The sequence below is a fragment of the Chinchilla lanigera genome, unplaced genomic scaffold (assembly GCF_000276665.1).
Source record: "Chinchilla lanigera isolate Chin_1 unplaced genomic scaffold, ChiLan1.0 scaffold00035, whole genome shotgun sequence".
NCBI lineage: Eukaryota > Metazoa > Chordata > Mammalia > Rodentia > Chinchillidae > Chinchilla > Chinchilla lanigera.
Window position 1 is genome coordinate 8,850,214 of NW_004955436.1, and position 12,926 is coordinate 8,863,139.

Genomic DNA, 12,926 nt, shown 5'->3' on the forward strand with positions numbered 1-12,926 from the left:
TGGGCTACAAATTGAGCTCAACAGTGGCCTGAACTGCATAGCGAGACCCTGTCTCAAAAAGATAAAAAAAAAAAGAAAAAAAAAAAAGATGTAGATAAAGAATGAAGAAAGATTAAAGGTTTAGTTTTTAGTCTATTGGTCTAATAGATAACAGATTGCATAGAATAATAGCACAGGTACATTGGATGATTATAGATTACAGAGAAGTGACAGCCGTGTTTAAAGGCTATGAGGAAAAGATTGTAAATATACTTGGTTATAAAGCCTTCTCATGTCCATGAAATTATATGTGTCATTTGAAAGTGGACTTCAGTTAGTTATAAATTGGGTTGGGCATATAGCTCAGTGGTACAGCACCTGCCTGGCAAGTGCAAGGTCCTGAGTTTGATTCCTGGTATCAAAAAAAAAAAAAAAAAATTGTAAATGTATTATTGCAAACTTAAGGACTACAACGTAAAGTATGTAAAGTGTTTTTTTACAGTGTCATTGATATGCTAAAAATGATGAGAAATAGAATCATTTGAAAGGCTCAATGATAAAATAAAGAAGAGTAACATCTAATTTTGTGATGAAGACAAAGACAGATATTATGAAAGGTGTGGTGAGTCTGTGATCTCTGAAGATGGAAGGAAATTAAAGAGCAGGAGAGAACAGGAAAGAGAATATGCCAGGGAGCAAGAGCACTGTGGTCGGTGGTACATAGAAATATTCGAGACTGCCAGTAATTAACAAGTGATCAGGCCTTTGGAGAATTTCAGTTAAAACAAATCTGCTCATACTCGGACCCATGGAAGGTAGGACCATGATGATAAATTGATCCTCGAACCATAGTCTGAGGAATGGTTAGCTACTCGAGGAAATCCAAACTATTTTCTTAAGAAAGACTAATTAAAATTAGGATTTGGCATATTAATTGGGTAGCTCAACAGAAGGAAAAGAAAAGAACAGGAGTCTAATTTTCTCTACTGTCTGCCGCGCATAGATTTCAAATATACTGGCAACTCAATCCTCTCACATGTTGGTACTTTGAAACCTTTCTGCTTTTTCACACTAGTCTCTTCACTTTTTCATAGCTTTTAAGTTTTCCATAGATAAAGGTGAAAATTTATATTTGTTTAAAGAACCTATAACTTGAAAATGGTAACCTCAATTGTTAAATCTAGAATAATTTAATTTTTATGGCTAATATTATTACATGTAAGGCTCTCTCTTAGAGAAAGATAAAGAAACCAACACTTTTTATTTTGCTTTTTAAAAGACAAAAGTAAGTTACATGTTTCATAAAAATTTTTAAAAGATAAAAGGCAAAATTACAATCTTTAATAAATTTATACATCTTTGCATATATTGTTCTAATCATGTGTATGTGTGTGTGTATTACACATCCTTTAAAGAAACATTTACTGTTTTACAATTAAGAATGCAGGCTGGGAGTGGTGGTGCACACATGTAATCCCAGCACTCCGGAGGCAGAGTCAGGAGGCTCGCTGTGAGTTTGAAGTCAGCCTGGGCTACAAAGTGAGTTCAAGGCCAGCCTGAACTGGATAGTGAAACCCTGTCTCAGAAAAGACGAAAAGAAAAAAGTAATCTTCGTTTCTCAAAGAAGGATATATAGTGAGCTACTTTTTTTTTTTTTGAGACAGGGTCTCACTATGCAGTTCAGGCTCACTTTGTAACCCAGGCTGGCCTCGAACTCACATCCATCCTCTTGCCTCAGCCTCCCAAGTTCTGGGATTACAGGCGTGCACCACCACCCCCTGCTATAGTGAACTGGTTTTAAAACTGTCATTTTCTGAAAAATTTTCTGACTTCAACTCAGAGCATGGAGACATCCCTGGAGGTACTTATTACAAATTTTCCAATTTCAAATTGTAGAGAAGGGAAAGCAATACATACTTATGCAACCTTAGTTTACACTTCCCAGCTCTTTTCTTGTGGGTGAACATGAATTATTCCGGCTGGGTATGTTTTCTGATTATCCACAGGGAGCTGCTGTGAACAACAGCTTCTGTCCCATTTCCTCTAACAAGGCACTGCTGATTTCCTCTGCGGGCTGCTGAGTCATTTCGCTAAACTTAGTCCTTCTGACTATTCTGTCCGGGAAAGTCCCTTCACAGTCAGGGAGAATGTTAATTAGATGTGACTTTTTTCTACGCTGCCCGCTGAAGCCGTGGTCTTAATTAAGTGTGGGTTTTGAGGACCCCATTAAAATGACCTTTGAAGAAAATATAAAGAAGTTCAGGTAAGCATGGTAGATACTGGACAGTACATGTTTCCTTGAACAGGTGCTATTCAATTGTAGGATACACACAGCGCACCGCAACACGAGAGCCAGTGCTTTGTAATTGGACCTACATTAGTATAGGGCTGGCGATGTTCTGACTCAGTCTGATGTAAGTCTTGAAGTCATAACTGTTTCTACATATTTTTTGTGTGAATGCTTTGTAAATTTTAGCTAAGTTTCTTAATTTCTAGTTTCTCTTATAAAATAACATTAATAAATATGATTAGTAACCGAATATTTTCATTTTCTAAATTTAATTTGTCAATTACTTTCCAAGACTCTGTATTTATCGTTTTGAAAATATTTTCATAAATTTCATCTGTCTCTCATTTACTCAGCGAATTGTTGCATTCCATCTTTTCTTTGCTTTATACCTTTATCACATGGCAGCTATGAAACTTACTAATAATTTCTGAGTTCTGTATTGTTCCAGAATTTTAAATGAAACTCTGTTTTGCAGTTTTTCATTTTATATTAATTTGTTGGTAAATATTCTGTGTCTTTTTTTTCATTTATTCAATTCCCCCTCAATTTAAGAGAAGCCATACTATGAATTTGCATTTTCATACACGGTCTTTTTTGGCTCATTTCCTCTGCATATTTTTAAATGGAGAAACTACTTTTAGACTTTTTCTCTAACTTTTTTAGAAGGAAAAAAATCATCGTGAGAAATCACAAGTCATTTAAGATGAATATCATTGCTTTTGCTATGGGTTTATTTACAACATTACTCTGACTTTCACAATTTTTTTTAGTTAATAATTTAATAGGACATTCTTACCTTAGATGTTATACTTCAATAGGTTTCCCATTGATATTTGTACTGGTTAGCTTTATGTGTAAATTTAATACTATAATATTACTATATAGTATTATACTAGTATAATACTATAAGTAGGTGTTAAATAAAGCATGTTACCCTCTAAAATCCTGTTGAGCTTTACTACTTAGTCGGTGCTTTTAACAACAAAACCTGAGATTTCCTGGAGAAAAAGAAATTTTGCCTGAAAGCTAGGGCATTAACTCCTGCCTCAGTTTCCCTCCTGATCACCTATGCTACAGATTTAGGACTTACCAACTCCCATAACTGCATGAACCAATTCTTTTAAACAAATACAACCATATAATAAAAAATTGCACATTTATTAATAGGTATTTATTAATTAGATTAATAATGGGTGGTTCAAAATGTTATCACAGTACTTTCTTTTTTTTTGTTTTGTTTTTTTTGGGGGGTTTTTTGGTTTTTTTTGTGGTTTTTCTCCAGTACCGGGAACCGAACTCACGACCTTGCGCTTGCCAGGCAGGCGCTTTTGCCGCTGAGCTAAATCCACAGCCCCTATCACAGTACTTTCATGGATGCATTAGGAAAAGCATCACTAATAACAACTGAAGTTGTTAAATGAACATGAAGAATGTCACCTGCGACACCATGGAGTTAATATTTTCCTGGCTTTGGGAATCGTAGGTCCATCATCAAAATAAATATGGGCGAGTAGAAGAGAAGCGTGTAACTGAGAACAAAGAAGTAAAACATAAGCTCATAGTGAAGATGGTGTGATCTTCCCTCCTCAGACCTGCTTTCCTCCTCAGATTCAATACTTTCATAACTTGTATAAGCCGTCAGAAAGCGTCCTTCCCTGTAAAACCCAGTCCCACAGGAAAAACACAGAACCCGGATGAGGAGACTACAGCAGTGGAAGAGTAGACAGGAGGAAAGCTAAAGTCACAAGCGCAGAGCTTGTTTATAAGTGCCTCATGCATACATATTTTAAAAAGTGTCTCACATGTACATATTAATAAATGGCAAATAATTGCCAATCGTTTGATATAAACATTAAACAAGAATGGAAGAGCAAAACTTAAAAAACGAAAGAAGAAGAGAGAGAGCTACAGTATGCAAAGGACAGAGCTTAAGTACAGGTAATGATAAAAGAGTCTTTAAAGAAAATGCAAAATCTCTCAGAGATAAGATAATGCATTTCTAAAAGAAGATCAGGTATAATTTTTAAAGAGATATTAGAAGTAACTCTTAGAAATTAAAAAATAATATCTGAAAATAAAAAATTCATTAAGAAAGTTGAAGGTGCAGTTAAGGCATTTTCCCTGAAGGAAAACCAGAGACAGAGATGTGAAATAGGAGAGTCCCAGATCAAGAATGGAGCTTTAATATGAGATCAGAAGTTAAAGAAAGAGAGGGTAAAAAATGCAATCGAGAAGATATTATCACAGAAATCATTACAGAAATGAAGAACCTAAATGGCAGATTGAAATCTGCCCCATGACAAACAAAAGACAGACTCCCACACCAGCACATGGCTGTGGGCCCCCGTGGCTATCTCTCCAAGGCAGCACTGGAAGGTGCAAAATAAGGGAGCAACACTTTCCAAATTCTAAGGGGAAACTATTTTCACCCTTGAGTTTTGCAAGTCACCAAACCATCCATCATATGTGTAGGTAGGGTAAAGATGTTTGAAAAATGCAGCATCTCTAATTAACTACTATCCCATGCGCTTTTCTCAGGAAGCAAGTGGGGAATGGGTCCTATCAGAAGTGGAAGCATATCAAGAAAGAAGAAGTTCGTTATTTGATTCCAGGAACAGCTAGTCAAAACACAGAAGCAAGTCAAAAGGAAACTACAGGACAGTTTTAAAAGAAGGTCCCAGGACAGAACTTGTGCTGTAGTTCTACAGAGCCAGCAGCTCCAGCTGGGACATAAGGATGGGGGATTCCACATGGTCCACCGTCAAGGGGGGAAATAATGATAGAAAAGATAGATTTACTAACAGATTGGACTCTGTGGACAACATCATTCTGTGCCTTTCTTTCCACAAATATGTTGGAGAGAACTGAAGAAATCCAGTTAAAGAAAATTGTGAGGGTCATCACTACAGAAAAACAATTATACATCTCTTGGTTCAGAAGTGAATCATCACAATAATTAAAATGCTAATTACTTAACCATGACTTAGTATATTCTGGGGAAAGGGAAGTAGAAATATAAGAGAATTATATTTTCGTGATCATGTGGGAAAATAAGCAGTGACTATCCGAAGTCCATCACCTGAAAAACAGTCCTATACCCATTATTTGGAAATGTAAATTCAAACACCAAAATGTAGGGGAACACATTCAAAGGAGTTGCCTTGGTGTAGCACAATCTGGGGAAAGTTCGTGAATGGCCAAGGGCACAAGATTTGAGGGCAACTTTTTTAATAAGTCATTTCACTACCCTTTGGATTTTTATTCTGGTAAATGTCAACATTTTTTTTTAAATAAGAGAAAAAAGAAGTTTTAGACTACTGAAACCAAAGTAATTTTCTGCTGCAGTTTAATCACCTAATGTATATTTGAATACTACCTTTCTGAGTGTACTATTCACTTGTGTGATTTTTAGCTCTCTGCTTACAAAATGAGTTAATGTTTTCTATATCTGAGCAAAGAGGCACTTTTAAGTTTTGCACAGAAGTGAGATTTTTCTCCCAAAAGAAAAGGAAAAAGTCTGTATAATACCAAAAATTTCAGCACTAATGATCAATCTACACATCAAAATTTAAAACCACTTAAAAAGACTTAGTGGCCAAGACCTCTTTTTCATGCAGCAAATTTAAATACCTGAATCTATATTACAATTGCAAGTATTACGCATTTCATTTGCTACAGGAATATGAATTTTATCTTCCTGTGAAAAGCATAAACACATCATGAATTGACTCGCAAAACCAGTAATTAGTGGTGCTGGGTTGTCATTGTCTAGAGAAGCATAATTTTTTTTAAAAAAATCACAATATGTGTGATGAGAATCTGAGGGGTTTCTGGTCTATCATGGGATTTGATCAAGATATGGGGAACAAACACTCCATTTAAAGAGTTCTGTTTCTTTTTAAAATGGAGACTAAACTGTCACTAACATAGTACAACTAGTAATAAGAGCAGACAGTCTTATATTCTGTCTTCTTATTTGCTATGTTCTCTTTTGAGCCAATCAATATTTCGTAGCTTCCTGTAGTCCTCAGTCATTTTCACCTTTTGCTTCTCGTAAGATTTCTGTAAAGCTGCCTGTCCCCACTCAGGTTCATTCCTGTTCTTGTCTCTTTAGACAGAAAGGACTCAGGCCAAGGGAGATGTAGGCTACACCAGATACACGAGACCTGTGGGCAGCAACTTTCCAGTGTTCTTGGATTTCAAAGTGTATTTGAATCTTCAATTTAAGAAAGAAAAATGTAAACTATAATTGGTTCAAAGGTAGCATACAGTTCGCATGAAGGAAAACACCTATATTTCACAAAAATTTTAAAATGAGTGTTTTCATTTTTAAAAGCTCAGGAAGCATTTCTCCTTCAGCCAGTAGTCTGTGCACATGGGAGCCAGTTTCATTGAGCATTTGTCCCCAGATCATGCACAATAAGGATGAATACTTAAAAGAAGCCCAAAGAACTGGTCCAGAACAATGAAAATGAAATTTTAATTTTAGTATCATTAACAAATGGAAATTAAAGAATTTTTATTTCAACCAGAAGCTTTAGCAGAAAAGATTTAGCAGAAAGATTTAGCAGAAAACATATTTCCTCTACTTAAACGATTCTTTACCAACCCTTATTCTTCTGATGTTTAATTTTACTTAATTGCATCTTAATACAAGTTGATCAAGCGAGCAGACTAGAGAAAGGGTTAGCTTGCTTTTCCTTCCAATTGACTTCCAAATCCTGTTTCCTGGGTATCTTAAATGCTCCTAAGCTCAACTGTGTTTCTCTGTCTTTCCCATTGATATCTCTATTGTAGGCACTTCTAATATCCTGCCGTGCACCCAAATGACATAATTACACCTCCATCTCTACTTCTGGTTTAGCAACCACCCTGGATGCGGGCACATTTCAATCTCTTTCAAAGAGATGTCAGGACTTTGTGACTGATGGCACTCTCCCTTGAATGTCTGCATATTTATCTCTATCTGCCCTTCCAATTTGTTTATTATCAGCTGCAGGCTAGCTCCAGTCTCTGGCTTAGCTCCCAGCTGCCCGTCCTGTTCCCAACCTGTTCTGTACGCTGATGTCTATTTCCCAGTCATCCTTCGAGATCTGGTCCTTGATCAAAATTCCTTGAAAATTGTAACCACCGTGCCCATGTGCTTAGATTCTGGGTTTACTTTCACTTGCAACCATGTAATAGGTAGAGGTTATAATAGTTTTAGAAAGCTAAAAGCTTTTCAAATGATAAAATGCTGTTTTAAAATCTGAGAGAAATCATTTCAATTGAATATTTTAGGATAGTGAACAAAACACAAGTAGGCAGTCTAAAATTTGCTATGTCCTCAATTTTTTGAACTTGACATAACTTCAGGTTCAAAATGAAGTGAACTAATTTCTTGTTAAATGTTTTAGTGTGACTTAATTTAACACACAATTCTAAAACTTACAAAAAATTCATATCAAGTTTTTTACAGTTGTTAAATAAACAACAATAATAAATGGAAAATGAATAAAACATTTTGAGATATCTAAGGAGGTCCATTTGGACCAGATATTTTTACACTTGCTTATTATATACTACCTAATCTTCTCAAGATTACATGCAATGCTTTAATTATACCTTATTTCACTCTCAGAGACAACTCCAAGAGATAGGCAACAGAGATATCATCATCCCCTTTGCATAGACAAAGAGAATTTAAAAAGCTCACCCAAAGCCACTACTTACAAAGTTATGGATGCAGAATTAGAATCTATTACTTTTAGCTCATGTTCTGAAGTCTTTGCTTCCCTAATTATCCCATTTCTATACCATAATCTTGAAAATTCAAAGTACTAATACCTTTGGAATAACAATGTTCTTACCACACATTCCAAATTTAGAATACAAACAATTCCATGAAGATTGTACATTAAAACAAACACACTAATATAATAATTAATTTATCATATCATTTTCTTTAAATTAGAAAGACTGCATGCCAAGTGAGATTTTGATCAGCAATGTGTAGCAGAGGAAAAAGAAAAGAAGGTTGTCATAAAATAAAAGAACTCAATAAAAGAACTCATATTTGTAGCAGCATAATTTATGCTGACAAATTCTTGGAAGCAGCCTATATGTCCATCAACAGATGAGGGGATACAGGGAGTATGATATCTATATACAGTGGAGTACTGCTCTGCCATGAAGAGAAATGTGAGTCATTTGTAAGAAAATGGATGCACCCTGCTGCTAATGTTAAGAGAAATAAACCAGATACACACACTCAAACATCTCATGGTTTTTCTTACATAAGAAACCCAAATTTTAAATAGAGAGCAAAATAAACATAGATAATAGAGAGTAAGGAGGTAAGTCTTTCTCAAGTGAAAAGAGGATTAAGAGACAGAGAAAGGAGAGGGAAACGGGGTGAGAACAGGAATTAAGATGCATTGTGTACGTATACCAACTCCACATAAGGAACGCAGGCTTTGTCTACTCCACACATGTACTAATAGAAATAAAAATGAACGCCGAAGGACTTACTAGGAAAACGGCATTCTGAATCATTTTCTTACCACAGGCACAGAAGAAAGCCTCTTTCTAACCCAATATTCCCTTGTCTAAAAATGAGCTCTTTTCTGTGTTTAACAAGTAGGAATAAAACTGATATTTTAATCTTTCTGCACCTCATGGTTATAGCACGTTATGTTTTGATAACATCATACAGTTTCTAATAATCATATAAACACGTTAATGTTCAACTTGATTCTTGCAAAAGATGCGTGGTTTGTTTTTGTATGGAAGAACCCAAGTGTGAACAACTTAGTGAATATAACAGAGAGGAAGCCACACTCTTTGGGCTCTAAAACCTTTCCTTTGCCCCAACCCCACAATCTTCCTGCTCACAGAGTGCCTATTTCAGTGGATACTCACATTTCATCACACCTTGTATTTCATAAATAGGCTTGAGAATCAAAGCACCATAAAAGTCTTTAGGGAATGGATTTGTTGAATCCCACTTATTTACAAAATCTGTAAGCTTCACAGTTCGGGTTCTGTTCTTGGGGATCTTCCATTCAACAATCTCTTTTAATGTATAAATATGTTCATCTTCACATTCGTAGAATTCCCCTTCTTGTGTCACAGGCAAAGTGAATGAGTGATTTTGTTGATTCCTTACTATGACACAGTTCACCACTAATTCTCCATTGACATCTTCAACTGAGTTGAGCGTGATTTGCTCACCCTGCTTTATGGTGAGGTTCTCCAGTTCTACATCCTTCTGATGGTAGAAGCAAGGATGCCCTAGTCTGCTGGGTCCAATCTGGGTTGTTCTTGTAATTTCCTCCATAGTAAGGTAGGGAGTTTTATCGGCCACGATCTTAAAAAGACCTAAGAACAGAATTGCATACATCAAATAATGATCTTAAAAATCAGTGTTCTTATAAGAAAATGACAATGTTAAATCATAAAAGAAGTATGGCGGAGCTTTCAAAAGGGATAAAAGATTAATTTTTACAAGATTAGAGACAATTGTTTTAATACTGACTTCTAATCAAAATGTCAACATAGTATTTGTAGATTACTATGGCATTAACCAGACAATATGAATCAAAAAAGAGAAAATACCTTGAAATACAAATGCTCATTCTTGAAAAGGGGAAATCTGGATGAGATATGAGCTCTATCTCAACTGGAAATGGAATCTTAAGGAAAGTATTTAATCTCAAAAGACTACATTTTTTTAAAGAGAGAGAATTGCATAAGATTAAGTTACCCATGAATACATTCTTCAGATACAACTAAAAGGTCCTCCAGAAGGAAATTGACTCATAGTCAAATTAATGATTAAAAAGTTATAGGGACAATGGTGATAGTTATACAATATTGTAAATGTAGTAAACATCAATAAATTATATACTTACAAATGATAAACTTTATTACGTTCATTTTACCACGATCAAAAATATCTACACAGTTTCAATTAATGTAGAATTTCTCAGAAAGTTTGTGTACATTGTAATTCTCAAAGGGAAATACGATGTGCAGAATTTCACAATTTTTTTCATTATAAAACTATCAGTGAAAACATACATTAGTAAATCATAACATAATATATTTGTGGAATGCCTAAAATTTCTTGGAAAAACATTAAGTTATGTAATTGTTTTGGATAAAGTACACTTGATAATATATCATTCTTTCTTTGTACTATTTTTGCCATTAAAATTTCACGTAAACTTGTTTTTACTAATTTTGCTATTTGAAGTTTTTCTCTAACCTTATCAGCGTGATCACTAATACAATTAAATGGCTCTCTTGTTTGAATTACTGCTCCTACAGACACATCTGTTTCGTGTCACTTTCAGAAACTTATTTACTGAATAGATTTTAATCAATTCTAGAGGAGAGAAGAACAAAAGAAAATTTAATTAGTAGATGTCTCAAAGAAAATGTAAATTTATGATAATATTATGTACTAATGCTAAGAAGACAGTGTATTTGAAAGCCTTGTTGGAATGACATATCTTAGAAAGATCATTTACTAGTTTACTCAACAAATGTATTCCAATTAAATCCATTTAAACAGCCAGTTCTTTATTACCAAGATTATAGTATATTCGTGTATATTTAGAATAGCATCAAAAAGTGTTTCTGGTCAATTATTTTTACAGTCTATTTTTTCTCTAAAAATAAATTTTGATTAATTTTTGATATTAAATCCCTGAAAAAGTGTGAGTGATTCTATAATAATCAGAGTGAGTAAGGTAACATGTGCAGTGTCTCCTGAGAACCTTTAGAAATTGGAAACCATATATCCACTACATGGCACGTCTGAAGGCAGTAAGGAAAGGAAAGATTTACTTTGAAAGAGTTTCTTATTTTATTACATCTTAAATCAGGGAAAATCCAATGAATAGCATTCTTGAATTCACTACAATAAATCAATAAATATGTGTGTGTTTGAGTATGCACATGTGTGTTTGATCTCATTTGCCAGGCATGAAAACTTATTTCTCAAAACACATAATCATTATTAGGGCATAGAAAACTCAGCAGCTTTTGTAAAATAAGTTTAAAAACTAGTTACCCAGCATTTCATAAAAGTAGCAGTACATAGTTTTATTTCCAGCCTGGTTATATTGATGATGTTAGTTGCAGAAGAATTAATTCAGCATCATCCTTCTTGGGGAATTGAATTCACCCAAAGTAATAACAGACCTAAAATATTATGAAGTTGAAACAACCTGAAGCCCAAAGGGTTACTACTATTTTAAGTTAATCACTCTCTGCAGTGCTGTATGATTGGGTGCATCTATCATAGGAAAAGTGCAGCTATGAGCCTGTGTGTTTTCTCTTAGAAGATGATGCCATACACAGGTTAGCATACTAAGTGGCAGAATATAGGAGAAATATTTTATTAACATATCTACACATACTATTGCAGATAATCAGAGAGTACTGACTTATAAACAACAATCCAATAACACACAAAGGAGGGCCAACACGATGTTGTAGTGGCAATTCACTTTCACAATGAAAAAAATTCAACCTGAATTAAAAACTCAACAGAATCGATCAGTTAAATTTTCCAATCCTCCCTCCAACTTTTTCACAAAGAGGTTAATGATTTAATATTAAAGAAAACATGCTATACTGTTCTTCTAAGGGAAAACAAAGTCCATTGTAGGAGTTGAATAATCTCCAAGGTTATTATAAAGTAATCCAACACAGTGTTTATAAAAAAAAGTTAAGAAGAAAGGAAATAATTTTCCAGTTTTTTGTTAGCTATTAAAATGAATTTTATTCATAGTTTTAAATTAGGATAAATTGTCCATAAAGAACATGTCGCTTAAGAAATAAAAACTATAAGAAAGTGCAATGAAATAAATCATTGAAAACTAATTAATAAGTGGAGGTAGTCTTTTAAATGTTTTCCCTAATTCTTAGATTTTAGGAGAGTTGATGCTTTTAACCAATTCTTAATGCTCTTGAAGCAATATTATTAATAAAACAGTAATAAATTTGTTTACAAATTTACAACTTTAACAATTTTTCATATGAAACATTTATCTTCACAATAATTTTTAGAGGTGGGTAAAATGAATATTATTCCTGAGTTCAGAAATGGCCACAAGTTTTACAGATGAAAACCATGGCTCTAAAACTACAAATCAGAGCTTTGACTTTAGATACCGCATTTCGCCACCACCCCGCGCTTCCTCCCTGCAGCACTTATGACTTAGAAGGCCATCTGCTCATGAGAACAATGTATTCACTCTGGATCTCTAAGCTGGGCCTCTTAGCGAGCCCAGCCTCTGTCAAAGGCCCCAGTGAGCAAAGACCAACAATCACTTCCTGGCTCATTGTGCAGAATTCAACTCAGCAGATACTTTGTTCTACTTTTTTTTCCTTCTCCCTCATCAATTTCCACCCAAAAAGTGAACAATTGTAAAAATTAAATTCCCTAACAATATAACTTACACCCAGTATAAGATCATTGTGAAGATTACAAAGTCCTTTGCCACACTATTGTAAACCCACTTTCCAGTTCCAGCCAAATCTATTTTCTTCATCTAAAATAAGGAATTTTGCAGTGAACTTTTCTGACTAATTCTTATTGTCCCCTCAATCAATCAAATTTAGAATTCTTCAAATAATAGCTTCTTGGCACACCCTGGCCATTATG

At 34.5% G+C, this 12,926-nt stretch overlaps 1 protein-coding gene across 4 annotated transcripts in view; it reads right to left on the minus strand.

Annotated features, from left to right (window-relative positions):
* Themis (thymocyte selection associated) overlaps positions 1 to 12,926 on the minus strand; it is a 165,206-nt gene that overhangs the window by 106,379 nt on the left and 45,901 nt on the right. For all 4 annotated transcript variants that reach the window (XM_005389175.2, XM_005389174.2, XM_005389177.2 and 1 more), the window contains exon 3: positions 9,170 to 9,628. In XM_005389175.2, coding sequence (XP_005389232.1) covers positions 9,170 to 9,628 — 459 coding nt within the window. The remainder of the gene's footprint in view (positions 1 to 9,169; positions 9,629 to 12,926) is intronic.